The following is a 22,485-nucleotide window of genomic DNA, read 5'->3' on the forward strand; positions in this document are numbered from 1 at the left end:
TCCTTCAATTCCCTCAGGTGGAACTGATCTGAAGCAGGTTGGCCTCACCTTGGACAGAGGAGAAGGAGAAAGGAGTTGCATATTTTCTTAAGGATCTAGAAAACATAAGATCCCTTTTATAATATAAGGTGATACAAAAATATTATTTGATTTAATTTAACAAAATAAATTTTGTTGGTAGAGGCACTATCATACACTGTTGATGGGAGTATGAATTAGAACAATCTTTTTGTGGGGGCAGTTTGGTGGTATCTATCAAAATATGAAACACACCTTATTTCCAGCACTGTACTGCTAGGAGTTAACTCTCAGAAGCATGACCAGAGTGTTCACTGCTATTTACAGGAAAACACACTGGGAACAAACTAGATGCTGATTGCTGGGGTGGGTACTGGTTTAAAAATTAAAGTACAGTCATGTAATGGGAAAACAAGATACTTCTTTGTTCTCGTCCAATGCATTAGAACTACCATTCCTTTCTCACTGGTTACGTGATCTTAAATATTAACACTTCTCTTAAACCTGTCTAGAATTCCCCTGCAAACTCTAAAGCCTCCCAAGCTCTTATTTCACTTAAATATTAATCTTCCGGTTGCATCCTTCCCTCTGGGATCAGGACTGTCACCAAGAGTCTGAAAGCTCCGGAAGAACACTGTTTTTAAAAACATATTTTTTTCTCCTTCTCTATTGACTAAAAGCATCAATCTTTAAAAACATGCCACTTTTGGCAAATGATAAGTGAGGATATTTATACTGAGATCAGTCCTGGCAGGAACAGGAGATATTGTGACTCAGGCAGAGCTGCAGAGTCAATTTAGGTCTGTCAGGCTTCCCAGCTTTTCAACACCTGCCTTGCACGTGCCCTGCCTGCAAAAGGCTACTACAGTTGGAAAACCCTGTATATTCTCAACATTTGCTTTATATTGAAAAAAAATCAAATTACAAAATACAAACTTATGGTTACCAAAGGGGAAAGAGGTGGGGGAGGGATAAATTAGGAGTATGGGATTAACATATACACGCAAGTATATATAAAACAGATAAACAACAACAATTCACTGTATAGCTTGGGGAACAAAATTCAGTATCTTGTAATAACCTACAGTAGAAAAGAATTAGAAGATATATATATATATATAAACTGAATCACTTTGCTGTACACCTGAAACTAACATAATATTGTAAATCAACTATATTTCAATAAAAACCAAACCAAAACAAAACAACAACAAAAACCAAAATACACCTCTTCTGGGAACTTGGGAACTGCCTCTCTCTTTTTTTTTTTTTTTTTTAAATTGGAGTGTAGTTGCTTTACAATGGTGTGTTAGTTTCTGCTGTAGAAAAAGTGAATCAGCTATATGTATACATACATACCCTCCCTCTCGAGCCTCCCTCCTACCACCACCCCTCCATCCCACCCCTCAGGAACCGCCTCTTCAAGAAGGTTTGGATTTTGACGCTCCGTCAAACTTATTAGAACTGCACCCATCCACACTAGAGGTGATTATATTCTGCAGTCAGACAGCATCAAGAGAACCTGACAACTCTGAAATAAGAAAATTCAGTGATTCTTCAGAATTTTCCCCGTACCTCTGCTCAGTTTTAAATCTCTGGAATATTGAAAATAGTTTCTATCTTTAAAAAGATCATCACGTGAAGCATTTACATTGGCTTACCCTTTTCTTTGACAAAGTCCTTTTGCAACTCTGGGATCAGGAAACTATAAACCAACTCGGCAACAATCTCCTCTGACTGAAGCTGAGTTCGACTGAAAAATAAAAAACAAATTAAACGAGTATTTCCTTTGTTGCCTTACTTGAGCTGCCGATCTATAGTTGGATCCTCCTTGTTTGTGTAAGGAACTCCACTGCTCAAATCCCACCACTGCCTTTTCCTTAAGTGATCTGAAATAGCACATTCCTGGTGAGTTTGGTTAACTCCATGGAAAATCCAAATTTGTCCTTCACTTACCCTGCCTACCAGGAAGGGAGTGTTAGAGATACAACTTATAAATGGAAGCCAGAAACCCTGTGGTGATGTCCAAGTAAAATTGGACATACTTATTCACATTGCTTTCATGCTTTGTGGTATTCTAAAAGTAAGAAATATGAAAGTGCTCCAGGCTGCAGAGGATAACTGAAAATTCTATTCCCAGTGCTCTTACCATACAAAGGTACAGGCCTGCTGGCTGCTGCCAAAACAATGCATACTGAAGCATGAGTTATATATTTGTTTCTCCTTGGTGGTGAAATCTTAAGCTCTTGAAAAATACATATGAGTAACAGCAAAAGTCTGTCCATCCCACCATCTGTCCCCTTGGTACACACCGGCTTTCCATTTCATAAGCAATGTCATTGATTTCCTCAGCCATCTTCTCTATTTCTGCCCTGGCTTGTTCTTCTGCAGTATTCTCTTCAGTGTTCAGTATTATATCCTCCAGATAGGAAGTTACAGTACTTTGGTGAACTTTAATTACCTGCAAAACCCCAAAATACTCCAGTTACTCAGAATAGGAATGCTACTACCGTACACAAGAAAAATGCATGAACATTGGTTGACTTTTTTAGCACATCTACTTCATTCATCAGTAGTCCCCTCATTCATTATTCTTTTTTTTAAAACTATAGATGGTCTGTTTCTAATCCACCTATCTACCCACTCTGGGCAGCCCCTACCTATCTGGCTCATTTTAGAATTACGGGGTGGGCAATACAACACTGCAGAAAGATCATGGGCTTGAGTCAATAACCCTGTTTTGGATCCTGGCTTTGTTCTTACCAGCAATGTAATTTGGTCAAGCTACCTAACTGTGGCAGAGACTAAGATGTATTACACAATGTCCTTTCTTTATTCCTCTTAAAAGATTCTTACAGGGAAAGACGTAGCTTTTTTTTTTTTCTCTCTCTTTTCATTTCTCATTTCATGGGGACAAAATGCACCAGTCATCTTAAACTGCCATGAGGGTCACACCCAAGGGACAGAAAAGCAGGAAGCTAGAAGGATCCTGGGTCTCTGGTGAATTTTTTTAACTATCTTTTCAGCCCTGGACTGCTTCTTTTTAAAGCTTTCTTGAAAGAATATAGAATATACATTTAGAAAAGTGCAGAACAGGGAGATCAGCTCAGTGCTTTGTGACCACCTAGAGGGGTGGGATAGGGAGGGTGGGAGGGAGGGAGATGCAAGAGGGAAGAGATATGGGAACATATGTATATGTATAACTGATTTACTTTGTTATAAAGCAGAAACTAACACACCATTGTAAAGCAATTATACTCCAATAAAGATGTTAAAAAAAAAAAAAAAGGGGGCTTCCCTGGTGGCGCAGTGGTTGAGAATCTGCCTGCCGATGCAGGGGACACGGGTTCGAGCCCTGGTCTGGGAAGATCCCACATGCTGCGGAGCAACTAGGCCCGTGAGCCACAACTACTGAGCCTGCGCATCTGGAGCCTGTGTTCCGCAACAAGAGAGGCCGCGATAGTGAGAGGCCCGCGCACCGCGATGAAGAGTGGCCCCCGCTTGCCGCAACTGGAGAAAGCCCTCGCACAGAAACGAAGACCCAACACAGCCAAAAAATAAAAATAAATAAATAATTTAAAAAAAAAAAAAAAGAAAAGTGCAGAGTGCATAAATGTACAGTGCAATGAATGAGGGTCAAGCCACTGCTAGGATCCCAGAGGTCACTGTGAATTCTACCTGACCACAGACCCTTCCCACTCTCATGAGTTGATGGTAAAGACTTCCTATTCTTTAGAGTTTTGCTCCCTAAGTCAACCATAAATAATAGTTTAGTTTTACCTGTTTTACAGGTAGATACCAAGGAAGTATCACAAGCATCAAGGGTGTCATACTTAGTTTTGTATGCATTCTGTCTCAACAGATTTTGAGCTTTGGGGGAAGGGCACTTTTTATTTAATGTGTGAGTATTTCTTTGTATCTGAGATAATGCTTGGGACTCAGTAACAACTCAGTGCCTGCTTCTTGACTGGCACTGCAGCAGGACTCTGAATATGAAATGTTTACTGAATATCTACCTGTAAAACACCAAGTCCATAACCTTGAATTCCTATGCCTTCCTTATGGGAGAGACCCAATGACCAGTTTAATACAGTTCAACCGAACAACCAACCAACCAAAATATATTTTCTCAAAGTCTGTTACGTGCAGAGGGCTATGCTGGTGCTGTGGAAGCACGTGCCTGCTCCCATGCAGAGGAGACTCCTGCTCCATGGGGACCACAGACTTATTCAGGAAACAAGTCACACCTAGATGGAACGATTAGACAGTTGAGTCTTGTAATAGTTCAGAGGTGGAAAGTTTAATGTGGTTCACCTCTAGTAATACATGTACTTGTGTGTTTACATATATCTTTATAAATGTGTATGTTTCTGGACACATTTGTGCTTGTATGTGCATAAGTGAATAAGGAAACATATGGGTGGCTATATGTGTGTACCTCCCATCTTTGCTAATATTGTTCATGTGGGCTTATGTTTGTGAGTGTGTCTTAACTTATAGATGTGCAAAAGTGTGTATGTGTTTAAAATATGAGTCTATGACTTTCTGTATCTATGATTCTCAATATCTACATGTTATTTTTCTGGAAATTTACTCATGTGTACATTTCTTGGTTTTGGTCTATTTATGTGTAAGCATATTTATCTTTAAGAGGGTCATATGATGGGAGATAGGGAATTTAAATAATGCTGGGGTCCAGAGATGGATACTTATTTTACATAAATGATCCTTAAATCAGGCTGGAAGGGTCATCTTAACCCTTTCTTGCCCCTCCTAGACATGCTGACATTTCCTGGGATCATTCCCACTTAAAAGATAACTTCCTAGAAGCCTTTCACCAGCTTCTTCCTTTCTGTGTTTCTGAGGATACTGGTTCCTCTGTCTTTTTCCTTTTATTCTCACTCCCAACTGGTTCTTCCCATCCCAGCTGGTTTTTCCTTAGTGATATTAGGTAGAGGAGAGTAAATTCTGGTTTGCTAAAAATTTCTACATTTCAGTAACTCTTTTTAAGGAAAAATGTGTTAGGATGGTAGGAAGCTAGAATATGAATTATTATTATAGGTTGTATGACACTATAGTTAAAAAGCTTTAACCCAAAACTTTTTTAAGCTGTATAGTAGATGGGAAATCTGTTTAATTTTAATCAATTTCTTATCTGAAAAAACACACACCAAATACTATTCAGGGGTCAATCCTAATTCCATGGGAATTGGGTAAATCCTTTGAATCCCAGATCAAATAAGAAGACCCCAACTTGACATAGCATTTTTTTTTTTTTTTAACCTGAGGAGCTCAAAACTATCCACATATATTAATACAATTCAGACAACCTCTTAGATAGGAATTTTTTTAAGTTCCAGGTTGGCTTTTTTCTGCCTTTCCCATCTGGCCCACATCTGACGCAAGGGAAACTCACACAGCCTTTGCCTTCATATATTCTGGGTGTGCTGGCCGCCCCTGCAGCCTCTGCTGTGCCCACCTCCCCTCAGCCTGCCCAGCTCCCTCCTCTCCATTCCGGGGGTGAGACTCCCTAACTGAAAGAATACACATCAAGCTCTCCAAGAAAGGGGCAGTACTCGTCCCCACCTCTGGGTGTGATTTTTGGGGGGGAATTAGTCACAGCACAGCTCCCTTTAAAGAAATCTTCCTCACAAATCCCCTCCAGTTTTAACACTTGAGCTTTTGTATACTTGATGAGGGTGAGAGTGCTTTGAGATATTACTGGTTCCTCAGATTTCCTCTGAGTTTGCATCTTGGTCACTTTGGAATTTCACATCTATTGGGTCTTGGTCAGAATTCTGATTTACCAGCCTGGCATTCCTAATTCCCAAGATTGTATCTTTAGTCAAAATCTCTCTTCTAAACTCCATCTTGTATATCCATCTGCTGAAATGACACCTCCACTAAGATGTCTCAAACTTAATATAAATCAAGCTCTTCATTCCACTCCTGCCCCTAAACCTATTCCACCCTCAGCTTTCCCGCCTCAGAAAATAGAACCACCCCTCAGAAAATAGAACCACCATCTCCCCACTCACTGACACCAGAAACTGGACATCATACTTGACTTTACCCCATTTCTCACTCTGGCCTGAGTTACTTCATCAGCCTCTTTCCAGGTCTCCTTGTTTCCACCCTGTCCTCCCTACAACCTGTTCACACAGCAAAGCAGAGTGACTTCTTCAAAATATGTCACCGGGCCCCATTTGTTTCCTTCATGAAACTTAACACATTTTCTGATCCTACACTTATTTGCATGTTATATAGGATTTAAGCACCAGGAGAGAAGGGGCCACACCTGGTTTTTCCCTCCAAAGTACCCCACAATGCCTTTGCACAGTGCTGGGCGTATCATAGGAACTCGATACGTTATTTGTTGAAGACAATGAAAAACAAAAAACGAAAGTCATTTCATATCATACGTTTCCTGGCAACGTCCCCACTCGCCTCCTTAAATATCTGGTCCTCCTCCTGCAGGCGCCTCTCTTCCACCTGGCGCCGGCCACTCTCTTCGGCTTCACGCATCCTGCGCTGCCGCTCGGCCAGCATGGCCAGGGCGTGGACCCTCCTCTCCTCCTGCAGTCTCACCAGCTCTTTGGACAGGAAGTCAAACATGTCTGCCAGCACCCATCCTTCCAGTCCGGCCAAATGGTTTTCAACCAGTGACACCTGGAAAATAATAATATAACTATGAGGATACAGATTCCACTAAGAATGGTGATTTATGAGGAGGGATGCTGGATTATCCTTGACAGTCACTTCACTTTCAGAATGCACTTAGTTTTTATTAGGACTGTTATCTCCAGACTGGCCCCAACCCAAGGGTTTTACTAGGAAAACTTATGATACAAACTTAGACTTGAGAAAGTAAATTGCTCAATCAGTCACTGCTGGATGATAGTCTTCAAATTATAAAGAGGAGTTAGCAAAACATTTGTTAGTGTCCACACAGAATTTTTTTTTCTTTCAATTTTATCCAGAAGGTAAAGTGCTTGGGTCTTCCCAGACATGAAGGGAAATGTCAAGGTTTTTATTAAAAGATAATATTGGAGTTCAAAAAAATAGAATCTCTTAAAAATTCACTCATGATACCTTTTAATTTTTCAATGCTTTGTCCTTTAACACAAGTTTGGGGAATTTTAAGATCTTCAGTAACATGAAAGTAGAAAACCTTAGTACTTTTTATTCATTTAAATAATTTCAAAGTCATTAAGAACTATCTTTGAAACAGAGCAGGAAACAAGCCTACATGTCTGTGTAATCACTGAGGTAAAATAGGGGCCTAGAGTTCTTGGCCAGGAGTAAGCCACAGTATCTATTTATGGATCTCTCTGTGCTGGCTTTGGCACAGGAGGAATAAAAGTGAGAATATTGTACTGTGTTCCTGCTCCTATCCTCAGGGATAAGGGGGAAAGGCTCTTCCCCCAGGCACTTGCTGCTCCCACACTGACGGTTCTCCCTCAATATGAGAGAAGGAGAAAATGAGAGGATCGGCTTTGCTGTAGGTACCCGTGGGGTGCCCACTCCCCCAGATGCCTGCATCTTACTGGTGTATCCAGGAACAGCTGAAGGTAAGCAGGGCGAGTCTGTGGCTATGTGACAGTTCTTCCCATTAATTCCTCCCTTAGCTCTTAGCTGTCATGATGTCTATCAAGTATCTATCCACTAAATGAGGTAGATGGGTTGAAAATCCTGGATTGTCTTAGCTGTAGCTGCTAAAGTCTATAATCAGAAACCCTGAAGGGGCCGAGGAGGGCATTTTTCCATCCAGGTCCTGGGTATTCTGCTGCCAGGGCATTCTGCTCCCTGTCTGAACAGAAGTGCAGCCCGTCTCCATCATTCCCAGGGCTCCAGGATGCCCAGATTTAGAGACTCCGGTGTCTGCATTCTCCTCTTCTTTCTCTGGTTCCTCTGCTGGGTCTCACAGTCTGTGGCTTTCTTCCTCCCTCCCTGCAAACCAGCTCCCATCACTCAGAGACCATCCCCAGTCCTGCTGTCATGTAAAAGGAATAAAGTGGTGCTCGTTTCCGAGCTGCTTCACATTTGTGCCTAATTCACAAAACAAGAGTTACATTTGTTACTAAAGGTGGGTCATGTTAGCTTTGACGTAAGTTTACTTTCTTTTTGTTTGGCCGTACTGCGCAGCATGTGGTATCTTAGTTCCCCAACCAGGGATCGAACCCATGCCCCCCTGCATTGGAAGTGCGGAGTCTTAACCACTCCACCGCCAGGGAAGTCCCAAATTTACTTTCTTGTAACACTAAACTCTGTGCAAATTGGTTCTTTTTCATTTTGATTTACAGATAAGTGGGACAGATAGTAAAAGTGTATCTAGGGCTTCCCTGGTGGCGCAGTGGTTGAGAGTCTGCCTGCCAATGCAGGGGACACGGGTTCGATCCCTGGTCTGGGAGGATCCCACATGCCGCGGAGCAACTAGGCCCGTGAGCCACAATTACTGAGCCTGCGCGTCTGGAGCCTGTGCTCCGCAACAAGAGAGGCCGCGTTAGTGAGAGGCCCGCGCACCGCGATGAAGAGTGGCCCCCACTTGCCGCAACTAGAGAAAGCCCTTGCACAGAAACGAAGACCCAACACAGCCAAAAATAAATGAATAAAATTAAAAGTATGTGTCACATTTTAACAAAAACAAACAAAAAAAGTGTATACTGTAGTCAACAACATTAAATACTATGTGTATATAGACAAATGCCAGAAGAAAGTAGGAAACACATTTACAGTGGTCGAGTTAGAGCTGCAATTAGCAGCTACTGTCAGTCACACAGAGCTCAGATGACCCGGTGAAAGTCACAGAATATCATATTAACATATTTAATATGCAGTTTAAGGAGCATGAGCTATGTACAGCTCCAAAACTCATAAATGAGTGTGGATAGTTTTTAAAATCCCATTTCTCACTTTTTTCTTATTGCTTTAATTACTTATTCATTCTGCTAAGCTCCCACTGAAATATAATAGAGTCACCAAATATTTAAGAAAGATTGGAAGAGAAAACCTTTTAAAAATGTAGGGTTTTTTTCTTTTCTTGTTGCAAATAAAAAACTAAGAGCAGACTCAATTCAGGGAGGGCACAGCCCGTTCAAATTCTGGACTGCAGCACCACTGATGAAAAATGCTGGGCTTGTGGGGGGTGTTTCTTTTTCCTCACATCATTTATTGTTACTATAATGTTGCTTGTAGAATAATAAAAATCAAGGGCGAAAATGGGACAAGAAAAGGAGAGGAAAGGAAAGAACCTTGTGCTCGTGCAAGTTCCTCTGTCGCTGCAAGGCCAGGGTCACCTGCTTCTCGGCTTTCTTCACCAGCCTGTCCTCTTCCTGCAGTGCGTGGCTGGTGCGCAGCTCCTGGATCAACTCCAGCCGCTTCTCTTTCCCTTCAAACATCTGTGTCAAATCAGATCAGAGAGAGACTTGCAAATCAGCATCCGTTGTGCCAGGCACGAGGCCTCGCAGGCAGTGACCTGTGAGGCGCTTGTGAGCAGAGGGTTCTGTTCTGCCTTTCGGGGCCACAGAGCTAGCGGTCAGCCCTCTTTTCTGCACCATCAGCTGCTCAGGCAGAGAAGGAGCTTAGCTATAGGTTAGTTATTGACTCAGTTTCTTAAAATGCCTCTCAAAGACAAGGTGACAACTATAGGGTCATGTTAAGAAACTAGAGCCTTCTCCTCATTTCCTCTGCTCCTTCCCTAAGAAGCCTGGGGGTGGTATTTTTCATGGTCATATCTTCTTTTCCGAGAGATTTGCCCCTCATCTGGAATACATGATCTGCTGTCTGAACCTAACTGCTGTGTTTCTCCTGGAGAAATATTGGCAGGAGGATAGAGAATAATGCTGAACACAGGATGCTCATCCAGCCTCCCTGGACTTACTCACCATAACTGAGTCTCTTAAGAGTTATATCTGTCTGGGGAGAAAAAATGTTTCAGCTGAGGCTTTATATCAGTCCATTTTTAAACTGAAGCGTGAGCTTGCTCTAGTGGCACAAATAATCTGGCTAAAGCTTTTAGTCAGGAAGACCAGAGTTGAATTTGCTGGCAGTTAACATAATCCCTCTCAGACTCATACTACTTGCCTGTAAAATGGGTAATTGATACATGATACAAGAAAAAAAAAAGAGCTGATATATGTAGAGCAAAGAATATATAATGTGAACATATGGTAAGAGTTCAAAACTGTAGTTATTACTTAGCTATTTCATTTATTATTCAGGTATTGCTAGCTATATACAAACGCAGATGATTGTATTACAACTTTGTGGAAAATTAGAGAATCTACTTGTGATGTTTAGGGTCAAAATTCAGGTATGAAAATTGCTGGATTTAGCAATTCCAAGGAAGACATTAGCTTCACACTGCCTTGGTTACACTACAGCAAACAGCAGGCGGTCCTTTCTTGCCTTGTTACTGTGCCACTCGGGCAAACTATGGCAATGCAAGAGCATAGTTCCATAGGACAGCAGGGTGCAAGAGGCAATTCACCCCAAGGAACCAAGCACATATGCGTTCTATAAATCTGTTCTCAAAGGAGAAGAACAGGGCCAGTGGTTGCACCGTACACACCATGTTCTGAACGACTCTGCCCCGGAGTAACTTTTGAAGGTAGATCACAGCCATTTCTATATCTTCTTCTTCCTAAAAGAACAAAGGGAGAACCAAGCAGCTTGAGAACAGCAGCAGTCAGCATCAAATACTTTTTTGAAGATTTATATCAAGCAAAAGATTTATATCTAGCAAAAAGCTAGATGCCAGAAGGATTTAAAGAGAGTAAAACATCATCCCTCTTTGAACATACAGGACTTTAAATGTTACTTACTGTATTGTTAAAATTCATTATTATTTTTTCATGATAAATAAGATATTAATAAATTACATCAGAAGCAAAAAATCCACCCACTGTCATGGTATCCTTACAAATTAAGCCATTTTCATTTTTTCTATATTCCTTTCCAGCAAAATCTTTCTTGAAGAAGTAAGTATTGCTAATAACATCCCTTTTGCAATAGTATTTTCATGTTTGATCATGCATAGACAAAGAATACAGCTGGTCTATATCAGTCGAAAATGAGGTGCTTTTCACAAGAATTTAGCTAAACTGGTAAAATAAGAATATAATGGATAAGATCAGCTATCTACAAAAATCACCTTAAATAAGTGTATGTCAAAAGCAGAAAGATCAGAGTCTGCAAATTTACTTAAAGCCCCTCTGATTGCAAAAGTAATCAACAGTGGAATCAGTGGCATTAACACTCGTGAATGACAACGTGTTAACCACAGGCAGTGGTCGGCACAAAGTCTAGAAAAGGGGATACTGCCCAGAAGCACATCGTGTCCAGTCAGCGGGAGCATTCCAGTCCTTCCAGAGACATCGGAGCCATCGGAGGTGCTAGTGAGATCTCCCATCAACTCCCCTCCCTCTGACAAAGCACAACAACCCTCTGTACAATTTGGCTTCTTGTGAGAACTGCCCTGTATTGGGAGATAACAAGCTGACCTCCCGAGAGCAATATCCTGATATACCAGGCAGTTACATATTTCTCCGTAAAGTGACAAATTTGCATTGTGGCATCTCCAGCAGTTTCTTGTAGGTTTAGTCTGAGTCAGTCCTTTAAATCCTAACCAACTATGGAATGTTGACCAAACTGAGTCTGGGACCCTGCGAAGGTGAGGTACGGCCCTGGTCAGGGTGAACTCTCTGAGCCAGTCTTGATGACACCTCTGGTATTGCATTCCTCTCTAATTCCAGCTGTCATCAGCCACTTCCTCATGTGGGAAGACAGTTACAGTAACTGATCATCATTCGATCTTCTTTTTTTTTATTTGACGTACATCAGAATTACCTTCTGATGCCTATTTTTCTTGGGAAGATTTTCTTCTTTGTGTTTTTATTCTTGAAAAGGATTGACTTTAGATTTCATTTCATTTTGCTTGTTTTTGTGTGTGCATTTGAAACATAAGAATAAAGGCAACGTAAGTCAGATCTTGGGAAATGAACACTGTTATGTTAGGTTTGTTTTTAACCCAAACTATCTGGAGAATAAACAGCAATACTGAATTTAGCTTTTCAAATAAAAGAAGCCTCAAACTTACATTGGAACTCAACTCCAAAGTTGGAGTTGGAAGTCGAGGTTGAGGTATTGGCTTTCTTTGAAGAAAACGCATTGGTTTCTTTGCTTCAAGGCCCTTATTCTTCTTTTCCAACAGTGCCTGAAATAACACACCAGTGTCATTTCTTACCTTTGTATTTTTTCCCACTACCAAATCTAGGCCACAGATCTGAATATCAATCAGAAATAATTTTCTCTATGGCCATGCTAGGATGGTTTGAGAAAGTCCAAACCAGGGTGCATCTATGATGTTCCCATGCATAAGTTAACCACTGAACAAACATGAAACATATTCTAGGTGTATCCATTTTAATCAAAAGTTTTGGAGACTTTAAACATTTTTTTTTGAGTTTTTGAAAGGTTCTGTCATGTGTATATGCAAGCAAAACCCCCAACTCCTATTCTTCCACATGAGCTAATTTGCTGTTTTAAATGACTGCCTGGGCAATAGAAAATTGTCCTGTGTAGTAAATGACTGAAATATTTAGTATGTTTTGTTGTTATGGGGGAACTAAGGGGCATTAAATGGCAATTATCTCCAAGTGAAGAGAGCTTTACTTTGGGCTTGAAGGCCTACACATCAAGATTTTTGAACATGGTTCCTTGTGGAAGAGTGTATGTGTTTCTCTTTAAACATGCACTTTATTTTCTTACTTTTGATCATCAAAAATCCTGCCAAAATTATACATAAGATTTTGTTCATCAGTTCCATTTTCAGACATAGGGGGATACTTTTTAACTTAAAAGTATCAAAAATTCTGATCTCTGTGATTTTAAAATCACACTTTCATTACTTTTTCATCACATAATTTTTATATTATTTTTTCCATAAAAACACAAATAAGTGATAAAACACTTAAATAAGTGATAAAGCACTAAGCCAAGACTTGAAATTAATAAAAATATGAAAATTATGAGTAAAATTTGGAACCACATCCAATTATTGTGGTTGTAACAGAGCATCCGAGTTTCCTGAAAATAAATCTGACGGCAAATATATATAATAGCTCTATGATAACCCAAACTAATGAATCAATAGGAAGCAGCAGCAGTTTAAAAGTACAGTTTGCCCTTGAACAACATAGGTTTGAACTGCATGGATCCAGTTATACATAGATTTTTTTCAATAAATATATTAGAAAAATTTGGGGAGATTTTTGACAATTTTTAAAAACTTACAGAAAAACCACATAGCCCAGAAATATTGAAAAAGTTAGGTATGTCATGAATGCATAAAATATATGTAGATATTAGTCTATTTTATCATTTACTACCATAAAATACACAAAATCTATAAAAAGTTAAAATTTATCAAAACTTATGCACATAAACACTTACAGACCATACCTGGTGCCATTCAAAGTCAAAAGAAATGTAACCAAACGTAAAGATGCAGTGTTAAATCATAACTGCATAAAAGTAACTGTAGTAGATACTATACTACTGTAATAATTTCATGACTACCTCTTATTGCTTCTGCTGTGAGCTCAAGTGTTGCTAGTATCCACTTAAAATGTAGGGTGACACTAATCATCTATGAGTGAACAGTTCATCCCTCCAGTAAATTGCATGTCATGGTAACAAGTGATCTCTAGCAGTTCTTGTATATTCTTCATTGGGTTTAGTGCAATACCGTAAACCCTGAGTAACACCATGGGAGCCATACGAAGTGCCACTAGTGATGGTGGGAGTGCTCCCAAGAAACAGAGAACAGTCGTGACATTATAAGAAAAAGTTGAATTGCTTGATATGCACCGTAAATTGAGGTCTGCAGCTGCAGTTGCCCACCATTTCAAGATAAATGAATCCAGCGTAAGGACCATTGTGAAAAAAGAAAAAGAAATTCATGAAGCCATCACTGTAGCTACACCAGCAGATGTGAAAACCTTGCAATCTTTGCAAAATACCTTTTTATCGCGTGTTGAAAATGCAGCTTTCATGTGGGTGCAGGATGAAAGGCATACCTATAGACTGTAATATGATTCAAGAAAAAGTGAAGTCATTATAGGAGAACTTAAAGTAAAAGGAAGGGGAAGGATCTAAAGCTGGAGAATTTAATGCCAGCAAAGGATGGTTTGATAGTTTTAGAAGGAGGTTTGGCTTAAAGCAAGATAACAGGAGAAGCAGCTTCGCTGACCAAGGGGCAGAAGATACGTTCCCAGACACCACTAAGAAAATCATTGAGGAGAAAGGATATCTGCCTGAACAGGTTTTTAATGCAGATAAAAGTACCCTATTCTGGAAAACAATGCCACAAAAGACATTTATTAGTAAGGAAGAGAAGCAAGCACCAAGATTCAAGGCAGGAAGGGACAGGCTTACTCCACTGTTTTGTGCAAATGCAGTTGGGTTCTTATCAGGACTGCCCTTATCTACAAAGCTGCTAACCCTCCAGCCTTGAAGGGAAAAGATAATCATCAGCTGCCAATCTTTTGGTTGTAAAAGAAGGCCTGGATGTAAAAGAGGCCCTTTTTCTGGATTGGTTCCATTAATGCGTTGTCCATGAAGTCAGGAAGTACCTTGCCGGTAAGGGACTGCCTTTTAAAGCTCTTTTGCTATTGGACAACATCCCTGGCCACCCAGAACCCCATGAGTTCAACACCAAAGGCATCAAAGTGATCTACTTGCCCCCAAACACAATGGCTGTAATTTAGCCTCTAGATCAGGGGGTGATAAGGACCTTTATGGCTCATTACACATGGTACTCTGTGGAAAGGATTGTCAGTGCTATGGAAGAGAACCCTGATAGAACACCACAAAAGTCCGGAAGGATTACACCATTGAAGATGCCATCATTGTTACAGAAAAAAACTGTGAGAGCCGTTGAGCCCGAAACAATAAATTCCTGCTGGAGAACACTGTGTCCAGATGTTATGCATGACTTTACAGGATTTATGACAATGTCAATCAAAGAAATCATGAAATAGATTCTGGATATGACAGAAAAGGTGGTGGTGGGGTGAAGGGTTTCAAGACATGGATCTTGGAGAAATTCAAGAGCTAAAAGACAGCACACCAGAGGGATGAACAGAAAACGACTTGATGGAGGTGCGTGCTCCCAAACCAGTGACACACAATGAGGATGAGGATGTCGAAGAAGCAGTGCCAGAAAACAAGTGACATTAGAGGATCTGGGAGAACAATTTCAATTATTCAAGGCTGCTTTTGACTTCCTTTTATGACACGGACCCTTCTATGATATGGGCACTGAAACTAAAGCAAATGATGGAAGAAGGATTGGTACCATATAGAAACATTTTTAGAGAAATGAAAAAGCAAAAAAAGTCAGACAGAAATTACAATGTATTTCTGTAAAGTGTTCCTGCCTCTCCTGCTTCCCCTTCCACCACTTCTACCTCTTCCACCTCTGCCACCCCTGAGACAGCAAGACCAACCCCTCATCTTCCTCCTTCTCTTCAGTCTACTCAACGTGGAGACCACAAAGATGAAGACCGTTATGGTGATCCACTTCCACCTAGTGAATGGTAAATAATCATCATGCCATACAGTTAATAAACTACTTATCTGTTGTTTATGTGTGTGTCTTTGTGTAAAAATCTAATAACTATACAAGATGTTTGCATGTCATCATGATCATCATCGCCTAAGTATTCACTGTGTAGAACATTGTGTCCAAGACTTGTATTGAGTTCAGTGAAGTAAGGTCAAACAAGAGAGCTGTGTTACAGATTTCAACTGAAGAAACTGTTTTAAGAAGGAGAGAGTAACCAGTCAAGTACTGCAGAGAGAAGAGAATTGACCGCTGTGTGGTAGTTAGCAATGTGGAGGGCACTGTTGACAACAGCAGATTCATTGGAGAGTCTTTGTTTTAAAGTCTGTTTTGTCTGGAGAAGTTCAAGATGGTGGAGTAGGACACAGAACTCACCTCCCCCAACGAGTACATCAAAAATACATCTACATGTAGAACAATTCTCACTAAAAACTAACTGGAGACTCAGAGAAACACTCTTGCACAACCAAGGCTGTAAGAAAGATCCATATGGAACTGGGTAGGAAGAGAAAAGAAATGATCAAGTCGCAACCTCCCAGAAGAGGGGGTTAATACAGGCAGAGATCCTCCCTAGGGAGTGAGCAGTTTGAGTCACATATTGGGCACCAGAGTCCTGGGGTCTTACACAGGGACGACAAATCCCCTTGGCTGGTTAGAGGGACAGTGGGAGTAACAGGTGGACTGTGGGAGCCTGTACTCTGCTTGGAAGGAGGATGTGCATGCTTGCTCACAAAGCAGGGCAAAGAGGGCGGACTGAAAATTGCATGGGTGGCTGGCTGGTTTCCCATGAATGCCTCGGCGTGCGCACCAGCCTGAGGCAAGAGAATGCTCCAGCCCTGCTTAAAAGCTTGGCTGTGAGACACAGAAGTGGTTCAGACATAAAGCAGCATCTGAGCAGGGTGGGGACAGCCATTGCTGGTGCTTACACAGGCAGGGCATCAGGGACAGTCCAGATCTCTGGCCCCAGCCAGATTACCACGGTCTGTGCCAAGGCCCGTGCTCCAATCCATGCCAAGTACTCTATACCAGCCCCTCTTGCTCCAGCATTGCTCTCATTTGGGGTAAGGGTGCCAGTGCTGGGAATGGGGAGAGTGCACACTTGGAAGGAATGGAGCCAGCCCAGACCTGACCCTCAGGGCTTCTGCTACATCAACGTGGTATAGGAACCCACTCTTGATAGGGCGGTGATGGTCACTGAGCAGAGGGGAAGCCCTGCGTTACAACAGGCTTTGGCCCTAGCACCTCCATCTCCAGCCCCACCTTCTACCAAGGTGATAGTTGCCAACATGCCCTGAGAAAACGTGACTTCTGTTCATGTCAAATCCAGCTCTCCCACCAAAGCCACTGGGTACAGACAGACTGTATAGGGATGCTCCCCTATAAGGACACCCCTTCAAAACCACTATAGGTAACTGTTTCATCTAATTTCATAGAAACAAAAGAAAAGCAAAATAAGAAGACAGAGGAATTTGTCTCAATTGAAAGAGCAAGACAAACCCCCCTGAAAAAACAACCAATTAAACAGAAATAAACAATTTACCAGATAAAGAATTCAAAGCACTAGTAATAAGTATGATTTCTGAATTAGGAAAAAAGGATAGATGAATACAGAGAGAATTTTAACAAGGAACTAGAAAATATAAAAAAGGACAGGTCGGAACACTGAAGAAGACAATAGCTGAAATGAAAACACAGAAAGAATGAATAGGAGATTGGTGATAAAGAAGAACATATAAGTGATCTGGAAGATAGAATAATGGAAATCACCCAATCAGAACAAGAAAAGAAAAACAAAAAATTAGAACAGTTTAATGGATCTATGGAACAACATCAAGGATATCAACATTTACATTATAAGGGTCCCAGAAGGAGAAAAGAGAGAGAAGGGGGTCAAAATGTATTTGATGAAATTATGGCTGAAGCTTTCCAAACTTGAAGAAAGAAAACATATCCAGGTACTATACAGGAAGCACAGAGTGTCCCAAACAAGGTGAACCCAAACAGACCCACACCAAGACATATCGTAATTAAAATAGCAAAAGTTAAAGATAAAGCAAGAATTCTAAAAGCAGCAAGAAAAAAACAAAGAGTCATATACAAGGGAACCACCATAAAGCTATCAGCTGATTTTTCTGCAGAAACTTTGCAGGCCAGAGGGAGGGCCGTGATATATCCGAAGTATTCAAAGGGAAAAATCTGTAACCTAGCAAGATTATCATTTAGAATTGAAGGAGAGACAAAGAACTCAGACAAGCAAAAACTAAATAAGAGTTCATCAGTACTAAACCTACACTAAAAGAAATGTTAAAGGGTCTTCTCTAAGTTAAAACAAAAGCCTATGACAAGGAGGAAGAAACTATGGTAAAGGAAAAATCCCACTAGGAAAGGAAAATATACAGTAAAGGCTGAGGATCAACCACTTAAATAAACGAGTACAAAGGTGAAAGACAAAAACTGTAAAAGCAAAAAAAAAAAAAAAAAAAAAAGCAAATAGAACTACACACGTAGTGAAGGTATAAACATGAAGACATAAAATAGGACATCAAAACACAAAATGTGGGGGAAGGGAGCAAAAAAGGTAGATATTTTACAATGTGTTTGAATTTAAATTACTACCAGTTTAAAAGAAGTAGATTTAGTTATAGATCAACATATATGAATCCCGTGGTAACCACAAATCAAAAACCTACAGTAGTTACACAAAAATGGAGAGGAAAGGAACATAAGCATACTACTAAAGAAAATCATCAAACTAAAGAAGAGGAAGCAAAAAGAAGAAATGAACAGAGAAAAACTACAAAAACAACCAGAAAACAAGTAATAATAATAAGTACAAACCTATCAATAATTACTTTAAATATCAATGGACTAAATGGTCCAATCAAAAGACATGGGGTGGGTGACTGAATAAGAAAGACAAGACAAGAAAGCAGGGGTAAAGTGTTTTGTTTGGCTAATTGAAACTTTGGCTCTCATACGCCAGTGCCCAAGCTCTTGAGCCTAATATTCCTTCCTCAACCAGTAGCCTTGATAAAACTTACAAAACTCTACTTGAAGAGTTTATACTTTATTGCTCCTTTTCTCAAACCAGGGAGAGGTTCCTAAGGTAAAAGGAAATGTCTTGTATCTGGATTGTGTGGAGCTGACTTAGGGATATGTATTTTTGAACTCATCCAACTCTATATGCAACTATGTGTATTTTCTTATATGTAAATTATACCTCAGTCAAGCTGATTGAAAATATTCAGATAAATGTGTACACACACACATACAGGATGGTATTAAAATATTACCCCTTTAAAAAAAAAAAAAGCAGGGGTAGCAATACCCATATCAGATAAAATAGACTTTAGAAAAGTCTATAACAAAAGATAAAGAAGAGCTTTATGTAATGATAAAGGGATCAATAAAGAGGATATTACACTCATTAACATATACGCACCCATTACAGGAACACCTAAATATATAAATCAAGTATTAACAGACATAAAGGGAGAAGTTGATAATAATACAATAATAGTAGGGGACTTTAAATCTGACTTATATCAATGGACAGATCATCCAGACAGAATATCAGTTAGGCAACACTGGTCTTAAATGATACAATAAACCAGCTGGGCTTAATAGATATCTACAGGACATTCTATCCCAAAACAGCAGAATATACTTTGTTTTCAAGTGCACATGGAACATTATCCAGGATGGATCACATGCTAGGCCACAAATCTCAACAAATTTAAGAAAACAGAAATTGTGTCAAGCATTTTTTTTCTACCACAATTGTATGAAACTAAAAATCAGTTACAGAAAAAAAAAAAGGGAAAAGCACAAACACGTGGAGACTAAACAACATGTAACTAAAAAAAAAAATAGGTCAGTGAAGATATCAAAGAGGAAATACCTCAAGACAAATGAAAATGGAAACACAACTTTCCAAAATTGGTGGAATGCAGCAAAAGCAGTCCTAAGAGGAAAGTTTATAGTGATACAGGCCTACCTCAAGAAACAAACAAAAAATCTCAAACAACCTAACGTTCCATTGAAAGTAATTAGAAAAAGAAGACCAAACAAAGCCAAAAGTCAGCAGAAAAAATGAAATAATAGGGCTTCCCTGGTGGCGCAGTGGTTGGGAGTCTGCCTGCCGGTGCGGGGGACACGGGTTCGGGCCCTGGTCTGGGAGGATCCCACATGCCGCGGAGCAACTGGGCCCACAACTGCTGAGCCTGCGCGTCTGGAGCCTGTGCTCCGCGGCGGGAGGGGCCGCGATACTGAGGGGCCTGCGCACCGCAGTGAGGAGTGACCCCCCGCTCGCCGTGACTGGAGGGGGCCCTCGCACAGAAGTGAAGACCCAATACAGACAAAATTAAATAAATTAATTAATTAGTTTAATAAATAAATAAATTAAAAAAAAAATGAAATAATAAAGATCAGAGAGGACATAATAAAACAGAGACCAAATAAATAATAAAAAAGATCAATGAAACCAAGGGCTGGTTTTTGAAAAGATAAACACAGTTGACAAACCTTTAGCCAGGCTCCTCAAGAGGAAAAGAGAGGACCCAAATCAACAAAATGAGAAATGAAAGAGGAGAAATAACAACCGATATCACAGAGATACAAAAAATAAGGAAATACTATGAATAGTTATATGACAACAAATTGGACAATCGAAGAAATGGACAAATTTCTAGAAACATATAACCTTCTAAGACTGAATTAGGAAGAAATAGACAATCTGAATAGACAGATCACTACTAGTGACTTGAATCTGTAAAAAACAAAACAAACCAAAAAACCCTAAACAAAACACAACAAAAACCCTCCCAGCAAACGGAAATCCAGAACAAGACAGCTTCACAAGGGAATTCTACCAACCTAGCCTTAACTTTTCCAAAAAATGGAAGAGGATGGAGCACTCCCAAAATCATTCTATGAGGCCACCATTACCCTGATACCAAAACTAGACAAAGACACTGCAAAAAAAGAAAATTACAGGCCAATATCTTTCATGAATATATATACAAAAATCCTCAACAAAATATCCGCAAACCCAATCCAACAATATATAAAAAGGATCATATACCATGATCAAGTGGGATTTATTTGAGGGATGCGAAGATGGTTCAATATTCACAAATCAATCAATATGATACATCACATTAACAAAAGGAAAGGCAAAAATCATATAATCATCTCAACATAGGCAGAAAAAGCATTTGACAAAATTCAACATCCATTCATGATAAAAATTCTCATCAAAGTGGATATAGAGGGAACATATATCAACATAATAAAAACCATTTATCACAGACCCACAGCTAACATCATACTCAATGGTGAAAAGCTGAAAGCTTTTCCTCCAAAATCAGGAATAAGACAAAAATGCCCACTCTTGCCACTTCTATTTAACATAGTGTTCGAAGTCCTCATCACAGTAATCAGACAACAAAAAACAAAAAACCTCATCCAAATTGGAAGGGAAGAAGTAGAGCTGTCACTATTTGCAAATGACATGATACTATATATAGGAAACCCTAAAATTTCCACAAAAGAAACTATTAGAACCAATAAAGTAATTCAGTAAAGTTACAGGATATGTGCTTTTCTATATACTAATAATGAACTATCATAAAGAGAAAGCAAGGAAACAACCCCATTTAAAGTCACATCAAAAATAATAAAATACCTAAGGAATAAACTTACCAAGGAGGTCAAAGACCTCTACTCTGAAACTATAAAACATTGATGAAGGAATTTGAAAATGATACAAAGAAATGGAAATATATACTGTGTTCTTGAATTGGAAGAACTAATATTGTTAAAATGTCCATACTACCCAAAGCAATCTACACATTTAATGCAATCCCTATCAAAATATCCATGACATTTTCAACAGAACCAAAACAAATAACCCTAAAATTTATATGTACCACAAAAGACCCTGAATTACTAAAGCAATCTTAAAAGAAAAAAGCTTGAGGTAACATGCTCCCTGAATTTGGACTATACTACAAAGCTACAGTAATCAAAACAGCATGGTACTGCCATAAAAACACACATAGATCAATTGAACAGAATAAAGAGCTCAGAAATAAACCCATGCACTTATTTTCAATTAATTTTTGTCAAAGGATGCAAGAATATACAGTGGAGATAAGACAGTCTCTTCAATAAGTGGTGCTGGGAAAACTGGACAGCTACATGTAAAAGAATAATATTAGAAACTTTCCTCACACCGTATACAAAAATAAACTCAAATGGATTAAAGACCTACATGTAAGAATGGAGACCATAAAACTCATAGTAAAGAACATAGGCAGAAAACTCTTGGACATAAATTGTAGCAATATTTTTTATGGATCTGTCTCCTAAGGCAAAAGAAACAAAAGTAAAAATGAACAAATAGGACCTAATTAAACTTGAGCTTTTGCACAGCAAAGGAAACCATCAACAAAATGAAAACACAACCTACTGAATGGAATAAAATACATGCATATAATATGACTGATAAAGGGTTATTATCCACAATGTACAAACAGCTCATACAAGTCAGTATCAGAAAAACAAACAATCCGATTAAAAAATGGGCAGAATGTAGTGAGGTGGATGGAGTTAGAGTCTGTCATACAGAGTGAAGTAAGTCAGAAAGAGAAAAACAAATACAGTATGCTAACACATATATATGGAATCTAAGGAAAAAAAAAAAAAGGTCATGAAGAACAAGAACCTAGTGGCAAGACGGGAATAAAGACACAGACCTACTGGAGAATGGACTTGATGATATGGGGATGGGGAGGGGTAAGATGTGACAGGGTGAGAGAGTGGCATGGACATATATACAC

At 39.6% G+C, this 22,485-nt stretch overlaps 1 protein-coding gene across 5 annotated transcripts in view; it reads right to left on the minus strand.

Moving 5' to 3' along the window:
• CFAP91 (cilia and flagella associated protein 91) overlaps nt 1-22,485 on the minus strand; it is a 145,797-nt gene that overhangs the window by 53,248 nt on the left and 70,064 nt on the right. For all 5 annotated transcript variants that reach the window (XM_036849510.1, XM_036849513.1, XM_036849512.1 and 2 more), the window contains 6 exons: nt 12,116-12,232; nt 10,589-10,660; nt 9,270-9,416; nt 6,466-6,687; nt 2,331-2,479; nt 1,680-1,771 (listed from right to left, as the gene is read on the minus strand). In XM_036849510.1, coding sequence (XP_036705405.1) covers nt 1,680-1,771; nt 2,331-2,479; nt 6,466-6,687; nt 9,270-9,416; nt 10,589-10,660; nt 12,116-12,232 — 799 coding nt within the window. The remainder of the gene's footprint in view (nt 1-1,679; nt 1,772-2,330; nt 2,480-6,465; nt 6,688-9,269; nt 9,417-10,588; nt 10,661-12,115; nt 12,233-22,485) is intronic.

This window comes from Balaenoptera musculus, chromosome 4, assembly GCF_009873245.2.
Source record: "Balaenoptera musculus isolate JJ_BM4_2016_0621 chromosome 4, mBalMus1.pri.v3, whole genome shotgun sequence".
In the NCBI taxonomy this organism is placed as follows: domain Eukaryota; kingdom Metazoa; phylum Chordata; class Mammalia; order Artiodactyla; family Balaenopteridae; genus Balaenoptera; species Balaenoptera musculus.